The sequence below is a fragment of the Hippoglossus stenolepis genome, chromosome 2 (assembly GCF_022539355.2).
Source record: "Hippoglossus stenolepis isolate QCI-W04-F060 chromosome 2, HSTE1.2, whole genome shotgun sequence".
NCBI classification, from domain to species: Eukaryota; Metazoa; Chordata; class Actinopteri; order Pleuronectiformes; family Pleuronectidae; genus Hippoglossus; species Hippoglossus stenolepis.
In genome coordinates this window covers 10,467,037-10,490,166 of record NC_061484.1, presented here as the reverse complement: position 1 = coordinate 10,490,166, position 23,130 = coordinate 10,467,037, and the positions used below count along the sequence as shown (strand labels likewise).

General features: G+C 41.0%; 3 protein-coding genes across 4 annotated transcripts; 2 read left to right on the top strand and 1 right to left on the bottom strand.

Annotated features, from left to right (window-relative positions):
- The first annotated feature begins 3,472 nt into the window (after positions 1–3,472).
- Positions 3,473–5,782, top strand: LOC118115418. The gene is made up of 3 exons (XM_035166553.2): positions 3,473–3,981; positions 4,095–4,128; positions 4,409–5,782. Exons 1-3 carry the CDS (start codon positions 3,763–3,765, stop codon positions 4,786–4,788), a joined length of 633 nt encoding a protein of 210 aa, XP_035022444.1. The 5' UTR covers positions 3,473–3,762; the 3' UTR covers positions 4,789–5,782.
- A 3,077-nt stretch (positions 5,783–8,859) lies between these two features.
- On the bottom strand, positions 8,860–13,983 carry LOC118115472 (tumor necrosis factor ligand superfamily member 14). Of its 2 annotated transcripts, none has more exons than XM_035166635.2 (8): positions 13,824–13,983; positions 13,627–13,715; positions 13,042–13,292; positions 12,287–12,355; positions 10,199–10,232; positions 9,870–9,941; positions 9,489–9,756; positions 8,860–9,311 (listed from the first exon to the last, which is right to left on the bottom strand). In XM_035166635.2, exons 3-8 carry the CDS (start codon positions 13,237–13,239, stop codon positions 9,122–9,124), a joined length of 831 nt encoding a protein of 276 aa, XP_035022526.1. In that variant the 5' UTR covers positions 13,240–13,292; positions 13,627–13,715; positions 13,824–13,983; the 3' UTR covers positions 8,860–9,121. The 2 variants fall into 2 exon arrangements, with proteins under 2 accessions (XP_035022526.1, XP_035022535.1); XM_035166644.2 differs by having other exon boundaries at positions 13,878–13,920.
- A 2,701-nt stretch (positions 13,984–16,684) lies between these two features.
- Positions 16,685–22,214, top strand: tmed1b (transmembrane p24 trafficking protein 1b). Its single transcript, XM_035171126.1, has 5 exons — positions 16,685–16,983; positions 18,981–19,078; positions 19,168–19,357; positions 20,931–21,098; positions 21,201–22,214. The coding sequence occupies exons 1-5, from the start codon at positions 16,729–16,731 to the stop codon at positions 21,249–21,251; spliced, it is 762 nt and encodes a 253-aa protein (XP_035027017.1). The 5' UTR covers positions 16,685–16,728; the 3' UTR covers positions 21,252–22,214.
- The last annotated feature ends 916 nt before the right edge of the window (positions 22,215–23,130 follow it).

The window sequence follows — 23,130 nt, the reverse complement described above, 5'->3', positions numbered from 1 at the left end:
AATACCCAACACATCATGATACTTTCTATTATGTCACAAAGGTCAGTACGTAATCCTGACCACAGAAAATCCATGTGTGTGTTTGTGGGTGTTAATATTTATAGCTTTAGTAAGCCTTTACATCTTTGTGGGAAATCGATTAAGCTTTTCTCTAGAGTTTCATCATTTTCAATGGAAGGAGGATGACGCACCATGTATTAAATGACAAAATGATTACCTTCTTCCATAGTACACAATACAACACAGCCTCTCGGTGAGTAATACTGTAAGTCAGATTCTCTGATAAAAGGTGGTAAAGCAAAGGCATCGAGAGACGTTTTGATTTCTCAAACCATCGAAACTTATGCCATAATCAAAAACACATATTTCATCACACACACACACACACACACACACACACACACACACACACACACACACACACACACACACACACACACACACACACACACACACACACACACACACACACACACACACACACGGTACAGCACGCTAGATTCAGCAATATAAAGTTAGAGCATGTTCTGTTGGTTATAAGTGCTGCTGTTTCTTTGCATGATTGCACTTTCTTCGAAAATATGGAAACTTTTGTGGAATTTATCTCTATGTGTGGTTATAGCTGATCGTATTGTCACAGTTTGTATGTGTGTGGTCAGTTTCATTAGGGAACAAAAGGATTTTTTTTTGCCCTGCACGAGCACATGACTGTCAAACTGTCAGACTCGTAATAATGATAAACATCTCCTTTTCTCTGTTTCGTGCTGACTTCCCCATCCATCACCCACACACAAACACTCCCTGCAATTTTTCTCAGCATACTCTGCCTGCTCTCATTTGTCATTCCTCATGACATCTTGATTACTGAGGCACTTTTTGTAATATGCGTGTCATAAGTTTACATTACATCTTATGGGAAACCAAAATGTGGGGGAGGAAATCAAATTTACCCATATTTTGCAATATTCCAAACATTGTGTGTGTGAAGACTTTTCAGACCTGAGTTCCCCCTCCCAACTGGAGCCATTCAATTTATAGGAAATTATTATTTATAGATAACATGTAATGTGGAAGACATAATTAATTGCAGAATGTGCTGTCTAACGGACAGAATCATGGCGTTTGATCAGGGTGACCTGCTCCCAGTTTGCTATAAGTAAACTGTTGCTTGAATACATGTAAAAGAAATGTTATTTGCATTAGTATTACCTCAGCCAAGGATATTATGTTTTTTCACCACAGTCCACTTGTTTGTTGTTGCGTGTGTTTACAAGCAAGTTCACGCAAAAACAATTGGACATCCAGATCAGGGACGGATAAAAGAAAATGTTTCACTTTCTTTTACAATGCGATATATAAATTATCATTTTAATCATGTACAGTTTTTCTTTGTATTTTCAAAATATATTTGGGCAAAATGTTCCTATATCCAACAGATGCATTTTTTCCATCTGACATCATAGCTTTGCTTTTCCTACATTATCTTACTGCAGACTGCATTAGTTGGAACCAGGTGTTTGTACTTTTGTAGCTGTTTGGTGTATTTCTACGGTTTTGATGGAGAACTGTTAACCACAGAGTGTATTTTGATTCAGTTCGATTTTAGCACCATCCATGACAGGTTTAGCTGTCTCAGGAGACATTGAGCCACAGTCAGTAAATGTCCCTTTTTGTCTTACATCCACTTCCCTTTCAGTAACAGCCACAAACATTCCCTCAACATTTCTCTCTGAGCGAACTGTGCAGCACGGATCAGCTGATCATGTTGAGGCATTACATCATCACAGTCTAGCCCAAACATGATGAATGGGCCCCAAGCTCTGCAAAATATTTCTTTATGTCTTTGCAGGTCTACTATTTTTATTAACTGGAAATACTGAGATAAAAAGACGAGGTATGTTCGGTTTGTCATGTCCCACAGCTGGAGGGGCGGTGACAGACTCGTGTCAGCTCCGCAGGTTTGAATCCGGATCTGAAGAGAAAGTCCGTCTGTCCTACAGCTTTCAGGACTGTAAAAAAAATGCAGAGTGATCCACTTCTCACTGCCATACATTTAACTGCAACAGCTGCTCAGTGTTCATGATCAACATCTGTGCCAACTGTAAAAATAGAAACACAATCTGCTCAGCACAAAAAGTATAAATACAATGATATATTGGTGTGACTTCATGCAGAACAATAAGTACATGCTTTCCATGCTCTGAATCATAACATGATAAAAGTACAAATTCTTGATCTCAAATGAGTTTACAGTGAAAACTGGAAAATCGCTCATACTTCTTTCTGTTTTTATCTCTCTCTATTACGCTTTCCTCTCTCTATTACGCTTTCCTCTCTCCCACTCATTCTTCTCTCTCTCTCTCTCTCTCTCTCTCTCTCTCTCTCTCTCTCACACACACACACAAACTCTCTCTCTCTCTCTTACTATAACATTGACCATTGTTACTTGTAACCTATAACCTTAACCTTAATCTCAACCTAAACCTTAACCTTAACCTTAACCTTAACCTTAACCTTAACCTTAATCTCAACCTAAACCTCAACCTTAACCTTAACCTTAACCTTAATCGTAACCTTAATCTCAACCTAAACCTCAACCTTAATCTTAACCTTAACCTTAATCTCAATCTCAATCTCAATCTCAATCTCAATCTCAACCTCAACCTCAACCATAACCTCAACCATTGACCTTAACTTTAACCTTAATCTTAACCTTAACCTAAACCTAAACCTTAATCTTAATCTTAACCTTAACCTTAATCTCAACCTCAACCTAAACCTAAACCTAAACCTAAACCTAAACCTCAACCTCAACCTCAACCTCAACCATTGACCTTAACTTTAATCTTAACCTAAACCTAAACCTAAACCTATAATCTTAACCTTAACCTTAACCTTAATCTCAACCTAAACCTCAACCATTGACCTTAACCTAAACCTAAACCTAAACCTATAATTTTAACCTTAACCTTAATCTCAACCTAAACCTCAACCATTGACCTTAACCTTAACCCTAACCTTAACCTACCCTTAGAGCATGTTTTCAACTTTAAATGTAATAAATGTAAATCCCCACATCATGAATACCGTGACAAACCACACACACACACACACACACACACACGCACACACACACACACACATACACACACACACACACACACCACACACACACACACACACGCACACACACACACACACACACACACAGTATATTCACATAGAGGTGTGATGCTCTGAGCTGTTTTCTTTATATACACATGATGGAATATACATCCGTGAGCATTCACGCACACACACGCAAAACCACCTGCATTAACTTGCGGGATAAAAAAAAAACCCATCTACCATTATCTCGACATTCTCTGTGTCGTAATGATTATATTCCTTTCGTTTTCCGCCTGGCCCAGAGGCGCAGGCACACTTGCGCAACAGCAGAGTGAGAGCCACGGAAAGTCGGTTTCACGCCTCCTCTGCGGACAGTGAAGGAGGGGGGCGTGCGACAGGGAAACCCATGACTTCCGTGTTTTTCCTCCCCACATGAAACCGTGAGCTCAGCATAGGTTTATAAAAAGGCGCAATGGAGCACACAGCATCAACAGTCGCCGACACCCACTGGACTTATCTGTGAGGTCCTGAACCACCCGGCACCTGGAGCTGTACCACCTGCAGCTGCGTGTGTTTGAACCTTCAACATCTGGACCTGTGTTGACGCTTCAATACGAAGCTCAGACACCCTACTGTCGTCACCAAAACTCAGAGATGGACGTCGAGTCTCTCCAGAAGAGCGGCCCCCGGCGCAGCAGCTGCCTGAACGTGTTCCTCGTCGCGTCCGTCATTTTTCTGTTCGTGGCGGTGTCTGCTGTGGCTGCTGGAGTTGTCATGGTGGTGGTGATGAACCAGGGCCCCAAAGAGCAGCATCCCAACTTTGACTTTGAGACAATAAAGCGCACAGGAGACGCTCTTTATCCAGACAGCAAGGTGAGCAAATGACTCCTGTTTATTTGCCTAAACTTGGAATAAGTGACTTTTTTAGTTTGACTCTTGTCTTCTGCACATTTTAACCCACTTCATCTTTTTTGTTCTATCAACAGATGCAGAAATTTGCATACCTGCGAGCCAAGTCAAGTAAGCATTCTTTATTTGATGATGCAAACAGATGTGAATTAGATTAAACTTGATGTGTAAAAAAGAGTAGTCCGTCTTGAGTCCATGAACTAGTCTAGTTTCTGATCGTTTGACCAATTGATCAATAAAATGTTTAATGTGAAATGGACTCTACTTCGGACTTGGCTGTAATTCTTATCTGTGCCAAATCAGTTCATACTTACTGTAAGTCAACATGAGTCATGTGCCGTTGCACGTTGTAAACACCATCTAAAATACATGTGTTTGTCTCCTCCTGCAGGTGAGTTGAAAAACGGCTCCATGGAATGGACTCCAGTCCACTACGGTCCTAGTGTGTCTGTGGGGAGCAACTTCCAGTTTGAGCAGCATTCGCTGAAGCCACAACAGGTGGGGATCTACTTCATGTACATTGAACTGAACTTCACCTGCACCTTCATTTGTAAACAAGCCCTCCTCAGCGTGCGCGTGGGCGAGGAGCTCACATGTAATGTGCAGCTTCCTGCTGTGACAGATCACACTCCAGTGACCAGGAAGTGCTGGACAGTGAGCCAGGTGAACGGACAGAGTCTGCACACTGAGATGACAGTACCACAGGGCGGACTGCAGAACTGGAAGCTGGAGCTGAAGGGCTCGGGATTTGGGATGTTCCTCATGGACTAATATGGACGTTGTGGTGCAACATGCTCATGACCTCTGGGTCATATCTCAAAACATCAACACCAGTTTGTGTTTCCTTCAAGTCCAAGCAGGTGAAAACGGGCAGGAGCTGGTGCCATTTTCAAACTTCAAGTTGTAAATGAAGCTTAGCAGGAAGATGAAATCTCAGCAGAAGTCGCAGTCCCAATAAGGCAAACAGGAAAAGACTAGACACTCAACCCTTGTGTGTAAATATGTGTGACACTGTATGTGATATATTTATTTAATGATACTGAACTATTTATGAACTTATATTTATGATAGTGTTGCCATTTTCTTATAAAATGTATTTTCATGTATACACTACATTAATGTTGACGTGCAATACACTGTGCTTTTAAGCAATAATAATAATAAGCACTTAATAAATTCATAAAAGTCTGGGAGCGTAAGGCTGAGGCTTACAGAAATGTGTGATTATAATTCTGTTCCCCATCAGGGACCTCAATTAGATCTAGTGGAGTTAAGGCATGTAATCTCTTCTGGCAAATTATGAGTCATGAATGAGGCTGCACTTAAAATAAATGTTGCATAAACAATCGATCCTGATAAAAATATGAGCAGAATTATTATATATTATATTATATATATATTTATATGTGCACTATGCACTAACTACACATTGTTGAATGTATTTTTACTGTAATCCATGTTAAACATGGACATTAATATAGATGTGGTGAGCACTGAGTTCATTATGAATTGAAAAGCAGAGAATGACATTTGTGAAAGTGATTGTGACAAGTGGAATCTATGAATTGTTTATAGGTAAGGGAAAGTTCCCTGCTGTTATACTGCCATTACCGGGAACTGGATGTACATAACTTCCTGTTTGTTTACCATACGTGCCGTTTTGAGGAAAAAGAACAACACAGGAAAACAGCAGAAGACGCACTTGTCGCCTTTCTTTTTTTGTCAAAGCTGTAAAGCTAAATGAAATTAAAACATTTTGTAATTAGCTTCTGGAGAGATTCTTTCCCAAAATTGCTATAGTCATGTTTCTGTGTGTGTGGCTGTGTGTGGGTGTGCGTGTGTGTGCTGTCACAACTTCAAAGGGTTGTTTGATGGTTAAGACTTGATTTAAAGCTTAGGTTAGAGTTAGGTTTATCTTGGTTAGTGTTAGTGTTAAAACAACTTGGTTGACCAAAGTGCTTTACAGGTGTAATGGTACAACAAAAGGACAGTAAAATGTAATACATCATAGTGCAAGTAATGCAAATAAAATAAAATTATTATTGTAAAATAATTAAAATAAAAATAGAATAAAAAATAAAATAAAATATAAGATGTACGATAAGATAAATAAAATCAGCTGCGATAAAACGTACTCAACTCGAGGATTGTGTTTTTAGTAGTGATTTAAAGTGTGTTAAAGAAGGGGCAGATCAAATGTGAAGTGGTAGGTTGTTCCACGGCTACTGCGAAGGCGCGATCACCTCTGGTTACTAGCGTTGTCTTAGGTTTGTCAAGGAGCAGTTGAGTTTTTTTCAGCAGGCGAGCAGCAGCATTTTGGACTAGCTGCAGGCGTTTAATGGAGGATTGGTCTAAGCCTACATACAGGGAATTGCAATAATCAAGACGGGAATGCATGGATAACTCTCTCTAGGTCTTTTTGTGGGAGGTAGTCCTTTACCTTGGCTATTTGTCTTAGTTGAAAAAAGCTACCTCTGACTACTGAGGAAATTTGCTTTTCAAAATTATAAGCCCTGTCAAAAAGAACACCAAGCCTCTTTACAGTTGAGTGAGTATTAGGAGCCAAAGGCCCAAGATTGTCCACATCTTGCAGTTCTGATTGTCTAAATATGATAACTGATAAATATGATAAATATGATAAAGGCAGCTGGGACACTACCAGAGAGAAGAGAGGTGTTTATCAATGACAGAATACATGGGCAGACAGTGTCGAAGATTTCCTTAAGAATGGTCGGATACTCTTCAAAACTATTGATTGTCAAAATGAGAATCTCAAGAAACAAAACAAATCTCGCAATGAAAAATAGGTATATGGATAAGGACGTAACCTTAGCAATAAAAATTGTAGACTGTATGTGTCAGAAAAGCTTTGCATCATTGTCTTGCAGTAAAATAATTATAAATGTATGCACAAAATGTACCAATCACCACTTTGTTTGAGTAAGATGTTCTCTAATTAATCTTCCAGATGTCATCGCTGTACGGTATGTTAAGGGTGCACGACCTGACTGTTAAGGTCATGGAAAGCCCGGGGGAAATTACACCAATAATATCTCTTTGGTACAGAACTGGACAGAACATCATACCTGTATCTACAAAACCCATTGGTATAATATCATACATAGTAAAGAAATGCATCCTGCTCAATTGGAAAGAGCAAAGACCCCAACATTTAATCTATTCAAAAACAACCGGAATGGCGCATCCGTTCCCTGAAAAATAAGGGTGGTGTTTTTCCGAGAACATGGAAACCCTTGATGACCTTATGAACTTCCGCCTGCTCAGGCTTCTGATCTATGCCTTGATTCCATGCAGAAAAGCTATGTGTGATGATCATATTTTTTATTTATTATTTCTCTCCCCCTCTACTTTTCCTTTATTGTGTATGTGGATTGTAAGCCTGAAAAGTGTTGAAAATGAATAAAGAAATTATTGAAATAAATGGAAAGGAAAAACTAATCCATGGTTCAGCCTCTGATCCAGATTCTCACCAAAATGTTATGAGTTCTTCCGTCACACATACAATCATTCCACCAAGTTTTGTGGAAATCCATCAAGTAGCTTTTGTGTAATCATGCTTACAAACAATCAAACCAACAAACGGAAAGGGCTTAAACTAACCTCCTCAGTGGAGGTAATAATGACAGAATGATGAACCTACAGAGAGTTATCACACCAATCTGCAGCTGACCTCGGCTTTATGGAGCTATAAAATGAGCTGTTCAACCGGAAACGTTTTTATTCACTCTCACTACTCTAGCGTTTCTAGGAACACAGACAAAAGTTGTTTTCAGTACATTAGCTCTAAATAGCCACTGCACACTACCTGATTTACAAATGTTGCTAATAGCTAATATGCCAAGAAACCCGATGACGCACCAGCAAAGGTGGGGAAGAAGAACAAGACTGTGATGTAAACACTTTACCATTGAAAATAGTGCAGATGCAAACAGAAATGCATTCATGCATTCTTAAAAAACGTATCTTCTGTTTGTTCACAAGAAGACACCACAGTGAATTTAAAATCCTACATCCATGTTTACTTGCTAGGGCTGCCTTTGATTGTTTCATCACCCTTGTGTGCATGTGTATCCTTGTGCACATACCTGAGACAAGCAACACAGGGACTCAACACCTCCATAGTTCTTCTTTGGGTAAAAGACTCAGAGACTCAGAACAGCCCCTAGCAAATTATAATTGTATGGTGTATTAGTATGTATGTAAATAACATGAGGTGATCTTTTGTGTGCAGAGCTGCAGGAGTGTCGTGCTGTTTGTGTCACTCAGATGCAAAGATGTTTGTTTGTTTCTCTGAGCAGGAAATGACCCACATTCTGAATCTCATCTGTGGTCAGTTTTTCCACTTATTTCAAATGTTCTCAGCAGTGATGCGCATTGTGCAACCTGTCTGCCTACCTGTCTATGCGGTTTCCTGTACTTTTTTCTTTATTATTGGCAGGCATTCATTGCACTTTGCTTTCACCGCAGTAATCCCCGATTGGCTGCCAAACTCACCTTTGCTTATTGTCTCTGTATTGGCATGTCTCTTTTTTTTCCATCAGACACTGTTGCAGTGAAACTATGCAACTTTCCCCTGAACACATTCAAAAGTGTCGAGTCACCTAAACCAACCTCAGTAGCTCAGAACTCTTGCACCCTCTTCATTCTCTCGATCAGTGCACCCTTGCTCGACCACATCCTCCTCCTCTGCACACAGGTTTCAAAGCTGGCTCCAAACAGCCTTTTATGTGTTTGCAGAGTTTAGTTATAACATTTTTGATTGATCAACTTATCTGTGTGACATATTATCTAATCAGGAAGTGATGTCAACTCACATTTATGTTTGATAAGAAACCGTTATTTATTCACATGAAAAATATGTAACATACTAGAGTAGAATATAACCTGAATATCAGATACTCTTTTTATGATATGACAACTGTCTGTTGCTTTTTCATTCAAATACATTAATCAGGTACAGTGTATATTGGATTATATACATATTTGTTATATTGGATGCATGAAATTTAATACAACATGTTGTGTAAATGAACTCAAACATATAATCTTGTCACGATAAGTGACAGCGGTAATGTTAATGGTTCTATGGATATATCATGAAGGCCCCCATGAAGTTGTCTGCAGTTCCCGGACGAATCTTCTGTATATTATCCAGCGTGACAAAAATTTTATCTCCTCTCTGCAGATGGAAAATCCCAGCCAGGAAGCTGTTCCACAGATCTTCCCCGTCCAAAGGCTTCACGCTCACAGGTTTTGGTGTCCGGCAGCGTAAGCTAGTGGAAAAAAACAAGACGAGGTGTCTCAACAGAAACTCACTTCACAACAATAAAGGCAGCACTGGTGTCAACTTGCCTCCAAATACACAGATGTGAAGATACAAACAGGATGCACCTGAGTTAGCACCGGTGCAGCGACAGAGTGAGGAAGTGAAGTGCAGCACAAGGACTAACCTCTTCGACCTCATGAGTTCTATTGATCGGCCGTAGGCACTGGTGTCTTTCATGACCTTGTGCAGGATAAGTGAACACTCCAACACAGCATTCAATTGCACTTTGGAGTACAGGTAGTAGTAACCTTCCCTTTCCACCAACAGTCGACCTTTGTCGTAGCCCATTTGGTGGGTGATGGCCTCGCCACCTTCATTTATCCACTGCACCACATTGTTCTCCTCTACAGGAGTGTTGGAGCCTACAGGAGTGTTGGAGTCTGTGTCGGAGCCTGAGAGAAACACAAGAAGATTTTTTGAACAGAGAAAATAAAAAATATGAATTAAATTCAACCATTTGGGTCATTGACAATATTTATTATTAAAATGAGGGGAGGGCACTGACCCATCAGGTGAGCAAAGGGCCTCTGTTGAACCTGCTCCGGGTGAGGTCGCTGTATGTGAATGTCATTGAGCTCTGTTCAAGAAAACAGGTTCAGATCAGTCAATCAATCAACCAATGGATCAATCAAAGTAAAAAAACTGTATCTGAATGTTCACGTTTGGTTTAGCATGTTAGAGCCTGGATGTTATGTTGCTAAAACTTCATTTTATGCATTCAATTTAATGTTGACAGTAGGTCAGAAGTGTAGCATTAATTCATTTATCATATAACTGTGACTGTTCTTCCCACTATGTACAGCATAAGCACCATCAATTATGATCATTCCTTACCTTTCGATCCCATTTGACCCATCATGGTGCCACCCTGAAACAGAAGAAAAGGAGTGAAAACTCGAAAATCCAACACATATTAGGCAGTGTGACTCTGGACCTGTACACACCTGGTATTAACATGTGGTTTTTGTGATCCCATAACAAGTGGACAGCTCTAAGTACGGGTGTGGACGCACTCAGATCAGATAGTGATCCGATCACACCAGACCACATTCGGATGTGGTCTGTGTGACTTCATATGTGTCCTGGGGCACATATGAAGGACCGCCTACTCAGGTGACGTCCTCTGACCCGCAAAAGTTTCATTGTGAACTGAACCCATTTTTCCTCTTATCTGTGCCCATACACTGATTTGTTTGTGACCATCACTAAAATACCCACACTGACCACGACATCATGACTGATACTTTTCTTAAATTGGTGAAATGTTTCTTCACTGCAGCTACACCAGATTCATACAGCACCTCCTGACTCCTCTTTCTCTCAGGTTGACACACTGACACACAAACATTGTCATCTGTCAACTCTGTAAAAATTAAATAATTAGGTCTTTACTCACACAAATGACATTACGTGTAAATTTGCATGTAGAGCAGGGAAGTGAGATCCACGCTTTACACAGGAGACACATTCAGGACGCATTTTAAATCCAGGTGTGAACTAAATAACAGCGTCTCTTTTCGAGTGTTGCTCCTGTGTTTGCAAATCTTCATCCAAACACGATGGGTCCAAAGCATTTGCGCTGCTCGTCATGATTGCTTTTAGCTTCAGTTTTACGACTGCACACGACACAAAGGGCTCTTTTGGTTTTTTTTAATGGTGGTCCAAATTTTTTTGTTGGTAATATTAGTTGGTAGTGGGTCAATAATCCCGACCCCAGCCGCTGAACTAAGCGGTTCGTTCGTCTAGACCAGTGATTCTCAAACTGTGTGGCGCGCCCCACCGGCATAACAGGTGGGGCGCGCGACCGCGAGGGGGAAATGTGAGGTGGAACTAATGTTTTGACGTCTCTTTAACGGTGGAACAGTAAACACATCGTTCTTCAACCCGCGGCTCTGCAGCGGCTCCCTGTACAGTGTTGTGCATGTCGCGCATATTTTTCGCGAACAGTAAACTCACGTTCACGTTAATTTGTTAAATCATCATCGTATCAGGCCAGCATGAAATACCAGGAGCGGGAAATGTGTGTGTGTGTGTGTGTGCCCCCAGACAGCGCACACACACACACACAGGGCGCCGCCCCCGCCCCCACTCATTCGCTCAGAGACACACACAGTGAGATCAGAGCTCGTTCACGTGAAGCAGCCGGTCAGTGACAAACAAGACACAGTGTTCAAAAACCAAGTTGAAAAGAAAGCACGATGAAGCCTATCTTGCTCTTGGGTTCACAGTGAATGAAGGAGGACATGAGGAGAGACCAGTGTGTCTTTTAGGTCTGAAAACTCTGGCAGCTGACAGTATGAGACCCAACAAATTAAGAAGACACTTAGAAACATTACACCCCAGTCACATGCATGTGTTCTTTTTGGTTGAGCTTTATCAGCGTTGTAACAAAGTGATTATAATTTAATTTATTTTTTCTCTATTTTTGAAAAAGTACAGACTGATGGAGGAATGTAGTGATAAATGTCTCCAAAAGTACTTCAATTAAGTTGAATTTAAGCAAAGTTATTGCACTATTCTTTGAAAAAAGTGGCAAATGTCACAAAAAGTTGTTTGAAAAAGGTTTTTTATTTGCACAACAGAAATTCCTGAAAGTAATGTGAATTTAATGTTCATGTGTACGTTATGTCAATACACATGTTAAACTTGGCCCATTTTGTCATAATTTTGTTGGGGCAGGGGAGCGGGTGGGGCATGAAAAATATTCTAGCTCCAAAGTGGGGCATGACAGAAAAAGTTTGAGAACCACTGGTCTAGACCAACTAAGTGCTGGTGCCAGCTTCAAACCAGTTTTTGTGACTGAAAGCCAGATCTTGGGCTGCCAAATCTAAAAAAACTGGTTTGAGATTCGGCACTGGCTCCGAACCAGCCCTTGAACTGCCTTGGTGGAGGCCTAGGACACATGTTGACAATGATATTTACCTGCTGGCCAGATGCTTGAGGGTTGGACAGATTCAGGTAGGAAGGGCGAGACCCGTCTTGGGAAAGGACCTGCAGCAAGAGGAAGAAAACAAAAAAGGGAGAGCGAGAGATGAACACGTTTCAAAATCTGTACTTGTTTGCAAACAAGATGTCAAAAGTTCAATAGTGTGTAAGAACAGGAAGTGTCCTGCCGCTTAGAGCGCAATAGAAATGTACGTGTAGAGCTGTGGAAATATCAAGTCATTCACAAATTCAATATAGACACAAGCACATTTTTTGTGGTGTTGGCAAACTGTACTTTACTAAAGGCAACAGATTAAATTAAAACACAATAATTATAACATGTTAAATGCCAACATTTTCTCCTACTGAGAAACGCTGTAAAGTGATGAGTCTTCTTTGGCTATTGCTTTGGTTTCCTTTATCCTTTTACTTATGAATGATGTTGAAAGATGAACTTACCTCTAGAATTTTAAGCAAGTGTAAACAGCATTATTAAACCGTCTCAGAAAAGTGAAGTTATATTGAGGCTTTGCACTTGAGAGAGATAGGAAAGGGAAGTGGAACTAGAAACAGACACATTTAATCATCCTGTAACCCTAAAGAGCGAATGGTTACCCATGCACAAATTTGAGCTGTCCACGTCATGACTGACGTTGAGTGAAATAGGGAAATTCTAGAGGAATTTCCAAGCGCTCTCTCTCCCTTTCACTGAGAGGAACAGACACACAATCACATGCAGACATCAGCCTCACCTCCATTTTTCTGTACAGCGTATAGATGAAAAACCCCTGCACGACAAGTCCCAACATGGCCAGTCCCACCAGCAGGAGGAGAAGCTGTTGGCCTGCCGTTGCCCACATCGGTTTCTTCTCCCCGGGCACGGAGACACAGTTTGAGTGAGCGTCCACTACAAACACATGGGGGCAGGTGTCTACATCTCCCTCTGCCATCCCGCACCAGATCACACCTCCACCTAGGGCGCTGGAGCTGAAGGTCGAAGGGCCTGATGTAGTGGGGAAAGGGATGAAGAAAGAGACAGGGTTAGGGGTAATAGGTAGAGCAAAGGAGCATGGGAACAGAAAAACAGAAACAAAAAAAATGTTGCAATGGAAAGACAAGAGAAACAATGAAGAAAGAATTGCCTGAGGGACACAAGACATAGAGACAGAGCCTCAGTATGGTGCTTGTAATGCAACCTGCTTCTGGGAAACCAAGGGATTTCTACATTATGTATCTACTGCGAGCGCACAAGAAAAGACAGTAGAGGCAGGTTCTGTGAATCCAAAACAAAGACCTCACTCCTACATTTTGTCTTGAGGGTGTTTAAGGGAAATTACCTTGGATGTGCACCTGATGTTCCTCCACAGCTCAGTCAATCATCCAGCAGCAGGGGGGTGGTTCTTACACACACTCCCTGGAAGCTCCTCTAGGATATATTAGTAAAATGTATCCCAATAAATAACAATAAATATAATAAAATCAACTACATTTTCTGCAATATCCCTCTGTGATTTAGATTTTCTTGATTCCTCACCTTTAAAAACTGACCCTCTGCCTGCACCCAACAAAGATCCCAGCCCTCCCTCACCTCTTGTGTCCACTCTCCCGCTGTCAGCTATCAGTAAAGTTGCTTTTTAAGCGTCCTCATATAAGCAGGAAATGAAGATGATATGGGGAACAGGCTGAGAGAGAGAGTAATGTGCATGTGAGTGTGTGTGTGTGTGTGTGTGTGTGTGTTGGACACTCCCCAAAACTACTGAATGTAGTTATCATCACTCAGCTCACACTTCCTTTTCTCTCTTCAATTTCTCACTCATTGTGTTTCATGTTCTGTTCAACCACTTTTGGTTTGTTTTCTCAGTTTAGCCTCTTCTTTGTCTGTTTCTGAGAAACGTCGCTTTGTGTAGCTGAGTAGTGTGTTTGTCACATTTGTATTGATTTGTCAGGGTGACTTTAACCTCAGTCTTTGTGACAGTAGAGGTGTTTTAGGAGGCTGAGTTTGGGGTTAAGCTAATTCATACCTATCCTTTTTGGCTGCTACAACATAATTGTCCTATCACCCACTGTGTCATTCATCTGTGCTTTAATGCAGAATCAAGTGAGCATCGCTCACAAGGCCACACTGTCATGTCAAATATTTGCCAATATAAACCTCTCTGGTGATGCTTTGAGCAACTCTTTGCTATTCTTTATTTTTGAGGAACTCTGTGTTCTAATTACAGCTGCAGAGGACTGGATGCAGTGAAGGAGAATGGAGCTCAAGTGTAACACTTAATGTGGCACCATCTTTTTCCTCCCCTGCTTACTGTCACTGTTTTCTTTAGGAGTTGCAACACGTCGAGTAATCTTGTCATCTTCCTTTTATATTACAAGTGATTTATCAGAACAATTTAAGGAACTGCTTGTTACATTTGCGAAACATACAACTATGATGTTCCAGTTCACGTATTGAGAGCAGAAGTGCAGGAAGAGGCATAATTATAGCTGTTTCCTTCTGTTTTTCTTCATCTTGTTTTTTCATCATAGAAATACTTTTGTTTTTCTTGCTTATCAAATATGTCATCTTCTTATGTGCTGTACGTGAACATTGATGTTGCATCTTCAGGAGTTGTACGCGTGAACATCCTGTTGCCAATGGCAAAATAGTGTTTGATGGAAATTCATCTTGAGATGTGAAATGATGAAATTCTCAGACTGGAGTTGCCTTTGAGTCTTTATAATAGTAAGCTCTGCAGAGGTTACACAACAAGCACGGGTGCTCAAAATGGAACTGGCCGCAAGTTCACAAAAGCCAGAACTTATACAAAGAGGCGTTTCATAAAACATAATATGAAAAAAGACATGAAAGACAGGAGATCATCATCTGTGTCTGTCCGTCCGCTGTAGCAGTTGTAAAAGAAAACATCACCAAATAAGGGCATACACCCTGTTTATCAAGGTCATAGCAGTGAGACACCGCAAAATAAGGGTTCCATCCTGTCAGGTAGACAGTGTCACAGCAGTGAGACACCTGGTCAGGGGGATTTCCACTACCTTAGACACTGGTCAGTGCAATTTTCCACTACAAGTGTTTCCTAAATATTATGCTTGCAACTTTTATACAATCCATTTAGTATTTTATTCTTATTTTGATAATATTTATTTTTACATTTTGTTTTGTTCCCTCGTAATATTTCATACTAAATATGCATTAAACATGTCGTAACTATATACAGTATGTGTACGGCCTCTATTTTGTATGAGAGCGGCATCATGCTGATGCATGTAGATGCTGGGAACATGTTGCGTAAATTAACAAACTATATATGTATATGTATATGTATATGTATGTATGTATATATATATATATTTTTTTTTATGCTGTTTTTTGAATACTTTGACCTCCATTATATATGGAGGTCATACCATACCTGCTATGGTTGAGGTTACTATATTTCTGGAAACAATAACATCCAGTTGTCTATTTACACGTGTGCAGCTGCTGAAGATGGCCATGATACCATGAGAATCGTCACAGATATATTCATCTTGCAAGTTTGATTCATATTCCTTGAGATTTAAAAGCTGTGTCAAATGTAATATGTATCTATAATTAGTATATGAACTACAAGAAATATTATTCTTGCTTTATTCTGCATTAAACAACACACACACACACACACACACACACACACACACACACACACACACACACACACACACACACACACACACACTTTTTCAAGTTATTACTATTCCTTTTTAGTCCTGAAACGGGAGCAGAAGGTTTTTCTAACTCTGCCTCGGACATTGTGTGGAGTTTTCACTTTGGGGTCTGGCAGGAGAAATTCCACTGAAATTCCAAAGGCTTTCATTTGGACATTTGTGTTTTAACACAATGTCCTTCAAGAGTTCCGGAGATTCTCCGGAGATCAGTGCTGAAAGCAGCTTAAGAGAGCTGCATGCAAGAGGCTAGTACAGGGTAATTTCAAGCATTTGACATTTTTTTGTTTTGTTTTAATGAGCTATAAAAACTAAATCAGCTGTACTGCTTCAGAGTACTTGTTTATTTCTGGGTGCCTGGGGGAATAATCCAAATGGCTTATCGTGGAGGCCCAACACAAAAATAACAATGTTCAGCGTTATATTATTATTATTATTATTATTATTATTATTATTATTATTATTATCATCATCATCATCATCATCATCATCATCATCATCATCATACACTGAGTTTTAACTTCATGTGTTCAGTCTGTCATTCACCACAGACAGTACAGACTACAGGTCGCACAGTAGCTATAGAAACGCTCATGGTGGCTGTGGGTGAAGACCTCAGCTCCACGGTGATTGGAGGAGGATTGCTACTCTTCCTCCTCTGATTGGTCTGCGGCGCTGCGCTTGTTCGGGGTTCTCCGTCCAATCACGGCGTCTCAAAGTTGTGCTGCGGAAGAGGGATGCCGAGGAGATGGCCGAGCTCAGATAGCGTCGTGTTAGTGGCCACCTTCACCATGGAGCTGCTCCGGAGGAGAGACGGAGGCTGCGGGGGGCGGCTGCTGGTCTTCGCGGTTGTTTTCGGCTGGTGTGTCGGGTCTGTGCGGTGTTTCGGTCACAGCCAGGACAGCGAGTTCACGTTCCTGGTGCCCGCCGGAAGATCCGAGTGCTTCTTTCAGTCAGCGGCGAAGAACGGCTCGATGGAGGTCGAATATCAGGTAACTACTGTGTGTGTGTGTGTGCGCGTGCGTCTTCATGCGTGTGTGTGTGCGCGTGCGCGTGCGCGCGTCTGTGTTCGTGTATGCGTGTGTGTGTGCGCGTCTGTCTGCGCGCGTGTGTGTGTGCTAACCGCAGCCCTCCAGCTAGCTGACACGCTACAGGCATATTCTGGATAAACCACGTCTGTGCTGCAGCTGTTATGACAACTGATTCCCTCCATTAACTTCACCCGGTGGGAGTTAGCCTGACTAATGATGAGCATATATATAACACAGTATCTTCCAGAAAGATTGAAAACGTGTCATGTCAAACTTTGTCATTCCAGCACATCTTGTGTATGAACACAATAATATAACACACGTGCTTCACTTCAGAAAGATGAGGGTTCAAATATTTCACTGGCTGTAACAATACATGTCACACTGCTCAGAGTAAGTTTCAGTGAGTCACTGTGTAAATAAACTGCAGGCTTGGTCTGAAACCTTCACATCCTGGTTGTCTGTGGTCATCCAGCAAGTTAAAGAACTGAAGTGAGACCCCAGTCCTGGTTCTAGTCCTGGTTCTAGTCCTGGTTCTATTCCTGGTTCTAGTTCTGGTTCTGTTCCTTGCCCTAGTCCTGATCTTTGTCCTGGCCCTTGTCCTGATCCTGGTGCAGTGTTGGGGCAACAGCTGGGAAAACATTTGTGCTCTTGAATTCTTTCACTCACTAGACTAGTTGAAGTGTTTACTAGTTAAATATCAGCATGTTGAAGACAACAGCTGATATTTGTTTATATAGAGACTCCCACCCTCATTTCTGTGAGAAGGAGTGTCCCATAGCCACTGGAGCTCAGTGCATGATGAATATTTTGTATGCTTTTTTAAAAAAGTAGTCAAACCGTCATAACACTACATTAATAAAGCCATAATGACAAATTGAAATTTGGTAGGTCCATTCTTGTTTCATCCATCACAAGCACAATGCATGATGGTATGTACTTAGGTTCTACACAGCTTTTCACAATGCATTGTGGGATACAATGAGTCCTCTACGTAAGGTATCATAATTCTCTCTTTAGACGGCACAATAAAATGGCGAACTTACTATATAGTAGACTTTACAATGAGAAGTGATTTGGACACAGTCAAAGTGTTTGGATTTCTGAGTCTAGGCCTCTGTCTCGCTATTAGATGGACACTGCTGAAATGGTCGCCCTTCCATCAGGTTCTTCCTCCTCTGCTGAGAACTGCTGAAGCTCAAATAAACCTACAGTTGTGGTTTGGCTCACCTCTCAGGCCAAGGCTCCTCTTGGCCTGTCAAACAGTCAAGAGGAGCCTTGTCAGACAGTCAGAGTCCTGCTGGCTCCCAACTTCCTCCATTTCACAATTGTTAAGTTCACAGTGCTCCTGCCTCACCAAAGTTTTATCAAGGCAGTCAGCAGAGACTTCTTGGACTTTGTTTTTTGGCCTGACATATAGTGTGAATTTTAGATTTTTACTTTTGTAAATGGGAGATATCAGTTTTGGGATTTTTAACAGATTTGTAGATTTACAAATAGGCTAAAAACATGCTTTCATAAATGTATCTGGTTGGTTACTAAATGTAGATTGATGGGCAGAATTGTCAGTTTTATCTGTTGAATCTACGACACAATAAAGTGTGAAAAAAGGGAAGGGGTTAATTTACACAGGAACACGTCTCATAATGTAAAGATTTACCAGTCCACAGTGTGTTTGTTTAGTGGGAGAGTCTGAAAGACAACATCATGCTCTCCACTGCAATGTAGTTTTAACCCCTCTTCAAAGTGTTTGGCCTTGTGGTTAAGGCACATGGCATATGACTGCAGCGTGCCTCATACGATTGCTGGTGAATGTCCACTGTCTCTGTAAACGTAGTTCTTATTCATATCTCAACTCTGATTATTTAATAAAGTAACATTTTAAAAAAGGGGAGAAACTTCTGATCATACTTTGAGCCTGCTGCTCAGTATGTGAATGTATTTGTGTTTATATCCAGGTGATAGCAGGTGCTGGTATGGATGTTGACTTCACCATCCTTTCTCCAGAGGGCGTCCTGCTCATCATCGAAACCCGACGCTCTGACGGAGTCCACGTGTGAGTGCAGTCTCACTCTGGATCATATTTTATATCTCAGCTCTGTCGGATCTGCCTGTTCGATTTTTTTTTTTCTCTCTTATTCGCAGGGTGGAGCCCACGGAGGCGGGGGACTATCAGATCTGCTTTGACAACAGCTTCAGCCGCTTCTCAGAGAAGATGGTGTTCTTCGAGATCATCATCGAGGGTCAGGGAGGAGACGTGGGTGGAGATGATGAGTGGGCGGGGTTAGAGGAGCCTGACGGAAGCCTGCTGGAGTACAAGCTCGACGACATCCGGGTGAGATGCATGTTTGTGGTTTAGACGTTACTTCAAAAAAAATAAAGGAAATCTCCTTCACTAAGTCAGCTGACCTGTTAACAAAAGCCCTGTTGTTGGGAAATATGTGCTTTGATAGTATCAAAACAACATCTGGGCAAGAAAAAGGGATAACCAACAGAGTTGTTGGTTAGGTTTTATCATCATAAATAGTATAAAGACAACTTTTATTCAAGATTACAAATGCTCTTGCTTTTGTAGCATTTGTCTCAGAACCAAAACATATTAATTCCAGCTTGAAAACAGTCGGTCAAATGATTATTCTCTGTCTTTGTTCATTAAATATCAAGCGACCTTGCTCATGAGTCTCCTCAAAGACTTGTTTTCTTTTTCTCTTACTGTCAACAAATCCCAGGAAAATACCATGACCAGCAATTAATCGATCCTCAAACAACAAATATTGTATGTATGGCTACATTTTTATCTTATTTCTCTGCCGAAACTGACAGTTTGTTGTACGAATAGAAAACCACATACTGCAGTTCCTGACACAATCTCTTCTGTCTTCAGGGGAAGTGGGGAAAGTATTGAGCGACCAGCCCACGCGCTGTTGGTTTTGGTCTTCTCTTCGAATTCGCTGACATTATGGAAAATGTTAAATAACACGAGCCTTAATCTTTAGCTAATACGTGTGGACTCCTAACCACTAACACCAGCTAGGAATATTTGCTGCTCTGCACGTCAAACAAGTTCAACAAAAGTACAGCAATGGATGAATGAACCAGTATCATGCTCTAACAGCTGATTTTGATATTTGAACTTAAAGAGGTCTACATGCTGTTATGTTCAGAAAACACATCACTCTCCTCATACTGTCCATTGCTGCAGCTCCTTTTTTCAGTTTCTGTCTGAAACACTTGGTTTTACCTCCTGTCTCTTTAAAGGCCCCTTCGCGAGAAAGCCAAGTCAGCTCTGATTGGCCAGCTGGCCCACTCTGTGATTGGTCAAGCTCTTCCATATAGTGTAGGTAATGTCAGGCTCCGCTCTCGCTTTCCTTGGCCATGTTAGGGGGCATGCCCGACTAGCCTCTAGCTGTGTATTATGCAAATGTATGAGAGTGGGATTTCAGGTGACATCACGATGCCCTGGAAGTATCGGCGGGATACAGATAGAACATGCTGGACCGGAAGGTGGCTATATAGTCTACATCAACGATCTGTACAGACAGGAGAGGATCATGAGCATGCTCAGTGAGCTTATCGAGTGAGCTTCTTGAGTGAGCTTCTTCTTATTGTTTCTTGCACGAGCTGCAGAGGGCATGCGTGACGTAAGCTGCGTTATTGTCATTTTCCAAATGCTTCATTTTACATGTACAAAACCTGAGTTTTTGGAAATATGCAATTCCCAAATGCAGAGGAAAAAATGTGTTTAGCAAAATATCGTCATTAGTGTGGACAGGGCCTCAGCAGCAGTGTTTTCTGTCCTTTACGATGGACTTTGGGCCTTAAACTATTGAAAAATCTTCTGTACTTCTGATACCAACTTGTCCATCTGTTATCTTGTTTTCTTACTTGTATCTCACCTATTTCCTCAGGAGTCCATGGACTCTCTGCACAGACGCTTGGAGCGCAGCCGTCAGATGCAGACGGTGCTGCGGGCCTTCGAGGCGCGGGACCGAAACCTGCTAGAAGATAACCTTTGGAGGGTCTCCTTCTGGTCCTGTGCCAGCATGATGGTGATGCTGTGTGTGGCCTTTACTCAGGTATATAAATGCACTGGGGATACATTTTTAAAGGTTTACAAGCAGCCGGACCACCGAACACTCAACATCATGCTGTCTGTGTGTTTCCTTGTCCATCCTCAGGTCTACACTGTCCGTAAACTGTTTGATGATAGGCGGAGAGTCTGCACATAAAGGAAATGTTGCGCTGCACTACAAGACGGGCTGGGAAGGAAAACAAGATGTTCACCTGGTTACCCATTCAGATTGTGCGCCATCACTTTTGATTTTGTCTACATGAATACCACAATTCAAATTCAACAGTAGAGGCTCTTTTCTCAATCAGGGAGGAATAATTGAATTTCTTTGCTGTAGCTCATGAAGGGTAACCAGAAGAGGAAGTTGAAGTTGGTCATTTCTTTTTATTTAGTGCCTTTAATGTCAAATTTGACCACAGACCAATGAGAAAATCCTTTTTGAAAGAGGCAGCCTTCATAGACCAAATGGCAAAGGTTATGTTGCTGCTGTCCTACATTTTTGAAACTGGTTGAATTCCCTTTTTTATGGGATTTTCTGCAAAAGGTGAAATTAACCTTATTAAAGTTTAAAGGTCAGTTATAAGTCACAACTCAAAACAGAGGACTTACAAATTGATAGTTTCCAATCGATAACAATGTGCAATAGTGTTGTTGGCGTCTTCCTGAGTGTGAGATCCTGCCGTTATATTGGTGAACTGTCCATTGATCTAAATGTGTCCTTGGTTACAGCCTCATGTTAACTTTCTTTTTCTTTGAGAAGTTACTGATTTGTTTTTTGTTCCAGTCCAAGGTCATGTGGGCAAATAAGAATGTAGAGTAAGAAACAGTTTTTCCTATAACATGTATGTGTCAGTCCTCCTGCAGACACACACACACAGTGTGTCTGTTCAGATAAGCATCAAGACAATTCAGTGTGAACAAATGTGTATTTCTGGAGGATAACATTTGCTTTTACTTTGATGTGTGTTTACTGTGTCAACAAAATGTGACATTTTGTTTGTACTCAGACGGCCATAAAGTGATTTGTTTTCTATTTACCATGAGCAGAGTGTCAGATAATTAAGATAATCAGGTTTTCATGGGTGTCATTTATATTAATAAATACATTTTTTACACAGTTGATCTCTGTGTGATATTGGTTGCCTTTTTAGTATAATGAAGTATAATAGCTGTATTGAAGAAAAGAAATCTGAAACTTTGTAATATTAAAATTTAAAACATATTTAGAAGATAAGAAACAAGGAGAATCGGTACTCGCCTGAGTTCCACTCCTGGATCCAGAATCTTGGACCAATGTCATTGTTTCTTGAGAAATATCACACAGATGCAACCAACATTATTCAGTCGACCATACAAACATTTCCTCCAAGTCCGTGTGTTGATTTTTTGTTTTCAGAATACAGTGTCAGACTGTTTCTTTCTCAATCTTTTCAAAGTCATGACACTTATGATGATGTGGTGCTGATGTGACAAAGGATTAAGTATTCTGTTTGTGAAACCTATAGGCTACTCCACAATAACACAAGCGACAGGTGGATCTTCTAATAATCTCGCTCTTACATGACACGCAGCCCAAAATTACAACTTTAATCTCAAAAAATGTTTTCCCTTTTAAGTGGCCCTAATACTCTGTCGTGTTTTAGAGATCTGACAAATGCATAATTTGTATAATTACCTACGCCAAAGGGGTTCTGTTGCTGTTTGTCTGTCACTCAACAGGATTATACCAAACTACTGAGCTGCTTTTGGTAAAGATGGTAAAGACTGGGATCGAACCGCCGACCTTGTGTTTGGAGCAACCGCTCTACCCCCTTCAGATACAGCCACCCCCTTATTGATCAACTAGCAGCTTGTAAACTGAAAACTTAAAGACACCCTATTTATATGATCATCTTGCATATTTTTAAATAACATAACTAAGCTTATCACTGTTTCCCCCCCCGAGCCATGGTGGAAGCCATCAGGTGTGTGACCCTCCTGTAGAGACGTGTTTATTTTTGCAGATATTGATCCCTGGTTGTCTGACCTTATCAAAC

Bases quoted from the DNA above. Each gene is read 5' to 3' on its own strand.
- LOC118115418 (XM_035166553.2), top strand. From the start codon at position 3,763: ATGGACGTCGAGTCTCTCCAGAAGAGCGGCCCCCGGCGCAGCAGCTGC. The intron at 3,982-4,094 runs GTGAGCAAATGA...TTCTATCAACAG, and splicing joins CTCTTTATCCAGACAGCAAG to ATGCAGAAATTTGCATACCT. The intron at 4,129-4,408 runs GTAAGCATTCTT...CTCCTCCTGCAG, and splicing joins ATACCTGCGAGCCAAGTCAA to GTGAGTTGAAAAACGGCTCC.
- LOC118115472 (XM_035166635.2), bottom strand. From the start codon at position 13,239: ATGGCAGAGGGAGATGTAGACACCTGCCCCCATGTGTTTGTAGTGGAC. The intron at 9,942-10,198 runs GTAAGGAATGAT...TTTCTTGAACAG, and splicing joins GGGTCAAATGGGATCGAAAG to AGCTCAATGACATTCACATA. The intron at 9,312-9,488 runs GTTAGTCCTTGT...TTTTTCCACTAG, and splicing joins GAACTCATGAGGTCGAAGAG to CTTACGCTGCCGGACACCAA.
- tmed1b (XM_035171126.1), top strand. From the start codon at position 16,729: ATGCCGAGGAGATGGCCGAGCTCAGATAGCGTCGTGTTAGTGGCCACC. The intron at 16,984-18,980 runs GTAACTACTGTG...GTTTATATCCAG, and splicing joins CGATGGAGGTCGAATATCAG to GTGATAGCAGGTGCTGGTAT. The intron at 19,079-19,167 runs GTGAGTGCAGTC...TCTTATTCGCAG, and splicing joins CGCTCTGACGGAGTCCACGT to GGTGGAGCCCACGGAGGCGG.